This window comes from Coregonus lavaretus (assembly GCF_964263955.1).
Source record: "Coregonus lavaretus genome assembly, chromosome: 33".
Classification (NCBI taxonomy): domain Eukaryota; kingdom Metazoa; phylum Chordata; class Actinopteri; order Salmoniformes; family Salmonidae; genus Coregonus; species Coregonus lavaretus.
This window is the reverse complement of record NC_140020.1, coordinates 28,892,137-28,897,406: the sequence shown is the minus strand read 5'-3', so window position 1 is coordinate 28,897,406 and position 5,270 is coordinate 28,892,137. Positions and strand designations below refer to the sequence as shown.

General features: G+C 45.2%; 1 protein-coding gene across 4 annotated transcripts in view; it reads right to left on the bottom strand.

Moving 5' to 3' along the window:
• fzd3a (frizzled class receptor 3a) overlaps positions 1-4,000 on the bottom strand; it is a gene marked incomplete at both ends in the record, with an annotated part of 22,706 nt that extends 18,706 nt beyond the window's left edge. For 2 of the 4 annotated variants that reach the window (XM_084150938.1, XM_084150939.1), the window contains one exon: positions 3,713-3,859. In XM_084150938.1, the coding sequence (XP_084007064.1) occupies positions 3,713-3,856 (144 nt within the window). Of the gene's footprint in view, positions 1-3,712 lie in introns of all 4 variants that reach the window. The other 2 variants (XM_084150937.1, XM_084150940.1) reach the window with 2 other exon arrangements.
• Positions 4,001-5,270: the final 1,270 nt, after the last annotated feature.

Here is a 5,270-nt window from a genome sequence, read left to right as displayed (position 1 = left end):
TTTCCAGCTAGATGTGGAACATAAGCAGCAAGGGACTTGCTTCCATTCAGCCACAAGAGCATTAGTGAGGTCGGGCACTGATGTTGGGCGATTAGGGCTGGCTTGCATGTAGGCGTTCCAATTCATCCCAAAGGTGTTCGATGGGGTTGAGGTCAGGGCTCTGTGCAGGCCAGTCAAGTTCTTCCACACCAATCTCGACAATCCATTTCTGTATGGACCTCGCTTTGTGCACGGGGGCATTGTCATGCTGAAACAAGAAAGGGCCTTCCCCAAACTGTTGCCACAAAGTTGGAAGCACAGAATCGTCTAGAATGTCATTGTATGTTGTAGCGGTTAGATTTCTGTTCACTGGAACTAAGGGGCCTAACTTGAACCATGAAAAACAGCCCCAGACCATTATTTCCTCCTCCACCAAACTTTACAGTTGGCACTATGCATTGGGGCAGGTAGCGTTCTTTTGGCATCCACCAAACCCAGATTTGTCCATCGGACTGCAAGATTGGTGAATTGTGATTCATCACTCCAGAGAACACGTTTCCACTGCTCCAGAGTCCAATGGCGGTGAGCTTTACACCACTCCAGCCGACGCTTGGCATTGCATATGGTGATCTTAGGCTTGTGTGCGGCTGCTCGGCCATGGAAACCCATTTCATGAAGCCCCCGACAAACAGTTATTGTGCTGACGCTGCTTCCAGAGGCAGTTTGGAAATCTGTAGTGAGTGTTGCAACAGAGGATAGACAATTTTAACACGCTATGCGCTTCAGCACTCGGCAGTCCCTTTCTGTGAACTTGTGTGGCCTACCACTTCGCGGCTGAGCCGTTGTTGATCCTAGACGTTTCCACTTCACAATAACAGCACTTACAGTTGACCGGGGCAGCTCTAGCAGGGCAGAAATATGACGAACTGACTTGTTGGAAAAGTGGCATCCTATGACGGTGCAACATTGAAAGTCACTGAGCTCTTCAGTCAGGCCATTCTACTCTCAACGTTTGTCTATGGAGATTGCATGGCTGTGTGCTCAATTCTATACACCTGTCAGCAACAGGGTGTGGCTGAAATAGCCGAATCCACTAATTTGAAGGGGTGTCCACATACTTTTGTATTTATACTGTATTTATCTGCTTATGTCCTTTCTCTTTCTACCCTCACCAGTCAGATCTATGGAGTTATATTAGTCCCATCAGAAATGGAATCTGAGTAAATTCATATGGAATTTCTGATGGCACTAATATCACTCCGTACAGATGTACCACCTAAGCTCTCTCTCTTAGCAAGCACAGAGGATGGCACCGAAATAGCAGATTCCCAGCCTTCAGGCTGCTGTCCCACTTCAGCAGTGGGGTTATATTGAGGTCAGTCACAGCCACAACAATCCCCAACGACTGACTGGTAGTTTATTTTGAGAGATGTGTAATTTGAGCAACCAAATGGTCAGCTACCACAAAGCCAAAAAGCAGAAGCCAAACTGAAAAACACTATAATGTAGGATGATTAAATGAGGGTGGGGGTTTGGGGGGATGTAGATACTGAGTGTTTTTTTACCCTAGAGACAAGGGCTAGCCAGTTATGCTACATTTCCCAGCCCCAACCTCATTTAGAAGGAAAAGACATGAAGGTTTTTAAAGACACAGCACTTCTGAGGGTTTTCTCTCCAGACAGGGATGAAAGGAAGCCATTGGTTCTCGTCCAAGTCACAATTTATCCACGCTACAAGCCATTCATTATCATTATCATGGCTATTGGGTGGACCTAATTCCCTTTCAAATCAACTGTCAATCCTCATTTGGCTTTTTCTCTTCTTAAAGGCTCTGGTATTCTCCCGTGGACCGGTCGGCCATGCCAAGGCTAGTATAAGGAGACAACATGGACATAGAGATAGAGAGGCGTTTTGGAACCACAGTCTTCATTATCTATTGGGATTCATGTGTTTTCCAAACATCAAACTAGCTTTTGAATGGGCTAACAGAGACATGCTGGTGAAAGCATGTCTAATCAAACTGAACTGTTGTCTCTAACCAAAAGCCTCAGTCTAGTGCACATTCAAACTAAACAAGTGTAAAAAACCTGGGCAAAAAAATTACAGTGAAGATACATTCTCCTGGTTTATAATATAGTTGTAAGTCAAGCTAACTGCCTCACATCTAGAGCAGTTTTTGTACATTTTGTATATTTGTATATTTATGCTTTTGGGTTATGAATCGCAACTGACTAAACCCCTCCAACTGAGGTCGGGATCTCAGGAATATTTTGGGAATGCTACAGGGAATGGCATGGGATATTTAAAAGGGATAAGCTGGGTTCACTTAGTGCAGATGTGATGTAGTGCCTCTCTCTATCTCCCGAGGCCAGGGCACATTCAGAGCAGAGGTTGGTTACATAACCCCCACATATGCCTTGCACTCTCGCTCGCTCTCTCTCTCCCTCTCTCTCCCCCTCGTTCTCTTACTCTCCCTCTCTCTTTCTCCCTCTCTCTCTCTCCCCCGCTCTCTCTCCCTCTCTGCCTCCTCCATCTCAGTCCACTACTAGTAGAATAGGAACAGGTGGGTGGATAGGGCTCGGCATTCAGCATCATCCCCTCCATCGCCCCTCTGAGCTGGACAGGGCAGGGCAGAGTGAGGTGGGTAGTGGTGGGGTTGGGTGGCATGGATCAGATGGATGGATGGATGGGGGGATGGAAAGTCATCCACTAAGTACTGGATAGATTAATCTACATAGATAGATATACATACCACTAGATTAACCTAACGAGGCGATGTAGCTGCTCTCTGATTGAGTTCAAATGCCAACAATCAACCTTGTAAAGAGGATCACGCAAAGGCAAGGACACATCCATGCATCATAGCCGCCAGCTCTGTGTGTGTATGTGTGAGTGTGTGATTGTGTGCATGTATGCGTGTGTGTGTTACAGCTCCATAGATTACGGAAGTAGAACAGTAAACATTGGTAAATAATGCACTGTACAGGCAGCTTAATCCGGCGGCAGCTTGAATCAAACATTATATCATGACCAGGACTGTACATTCACTTCACTTCAGCAGAGTGGATCTAGATTCTAGCCAAACGTTAAGCCCACCAAGCAAAGCCTGTTATATAAAATGGGTTTTTATAGTCTTTAGAGCAGAAATGACTCGAACTCGACTCTAGTTGCTGTTGGCTTGTCTGTCACAACGGAAACAGCAGGTTGCTTCAGAAGACTAGACCACCACACAGTTCACTTCACAGAGTCATTTAATAATTGATGGTTTTAAAAATGGCCCCAAAAGAAATGTTAAAAGTTAATTTATCACATAATGTTTTTGTAATATATTCTCAGTCCCCTGGGCTAGAGGAGCCGACTAAAAGTAGGCTACCACTTTGATATTATCAACATTACCAGTTATCCATGGTAACACTGTCTGCTACTGCTATGATGTCCATGGGGCAGACAGACCATAGAATCTGGCACAGATAAGGACAGCGCGGTAAAACAGTACAGCTACAGTATGTGTCTCTTCATCCAGACACATGATACTACTCAAGCACTTGACTAAACCCTGCATCTTTCTATCCCAACTAATTGGCAATGGCTGAAATGAAATAGAGAGAGAGAGAGAGAGAGAGAGAGAGAGAGAGAGAGAGAGAGAGAGAGAGAGAGAGAGAGAGAGAGAGAGAGAGAGAGAGAGAGAGCGAGAGAGAGAGAGAGACATGAAACACAGTGAGTCAGTGTTTACCTCCATGGCGAGCGCGGCGGTCTGCTGATCGTAGTGGTTGAGGAGGTTGGGCATGAAGGTGGAGTTATAGAGCAGCCCCTGACACATGCGCAGGGTGATAGGTTCACAAGTGAACATGCTGTGGCTCCCAGCAGCAGACTCCATGGGGATGGCCTCTACCACCACCGCTGGAGCCATCAGCAGGGACATACACAGCACCCACAGCAGCCCCATGGTCCCCGCATGCAGGGGCAGGGGTGAAGAGGGACCCAGGCTGGGCACAGGGGCAGGCCGAATCATCTGCCTCATTCACAAAGGTCGGTGCAAGAGAGAGAGATCACGAGTGGTACAGGTAAGTGACAGTCAGGGGAGAGACTGGTCCTATTCCTGGTCTCAGAGAGTGACAGTCTGTGTGCGTGGGTATAATCCAAGATGGCCGCCATGGCTGAAGCTGGCTGTATCCATCACCCTCATAGGAGCTCCATCACCTGAGCATGAGGCCTGATGTTGGGTGTTGGACCACTTCTCACCACATTGCTGTGTTTATACACAGAATATAAACAATGATTTGGATCAGAGTGGATCCCTGCAGTAGGCGTAGATGTCAAGGGATCTGGGGGGAGAATAAAGAGGGGGGAAAGTAAGCACATTGTAGCCTGAATAACAAATGCTTACAAAATGTAAATAATTGTAAATCCGACTACACAATATGTTAAGAGGCACTTTATGAGAAATTATCCATTATAATCTTTTCATGGTGATTATAATCTGGTATGTGGGTGGATATGGAATAAGTGAATTTGGGTGGATATGGAATAAGTGAATTAGTGCACCAATTATATTTCTGTAGTAGCCTGACAGTACCATAATAGTACAGTTATTGCAATTTGCATTATATCTTGTTTCTATAAATATGTGCACACCCTGTTGGAAGACGATTATTCACTAGAACCTATTTTCCACAGCATCCTTTACCACTAACAGATCATGGACTTTCAAATATGACACGTAATACAACCGAAACATTTGACACAATATTTGATATTTCACAATTGAATATACTGGTAGTGGCTTGCACTGTAGGCAAATGACTGTGCGTAATAGCATTTACTGACGTCTTCGGCAGGCTTTTCGCGCATTACATGCTTAGAACCATCTTACAAAACTACTGGTAAATAGACACAACAGTGATGACATGAAACTATAGTAGTTTTTATCTGTCAAAGTCAGCTGGCCACTCCTCCGACAGCGCGTAATGGACAAACACATTTTATCCGATAAATAAAAATGTTATGAAGCAGAACAAAAGATGACGGTTGGGCTACTTCATCTCAACTGATAGTGACCGTATGTAGACTAGTCTACCTAAACTGAATCTATACAGGCGTATCCCGATGGTATAATGTTACTACGATCCCGCCAGCCGTTTTGGCAATACGTGTCCACAATTCTGTAACATAAAATATCTAGGGGAGTGCCAGAAAATATAACAAAATAAGAAGATTTTACCTTTCTGTCGGGAAGATAATTCACGTGTAGGGGTCTTCGCCGCTCCTCGAGGCCGTAACAATGAGTGAAT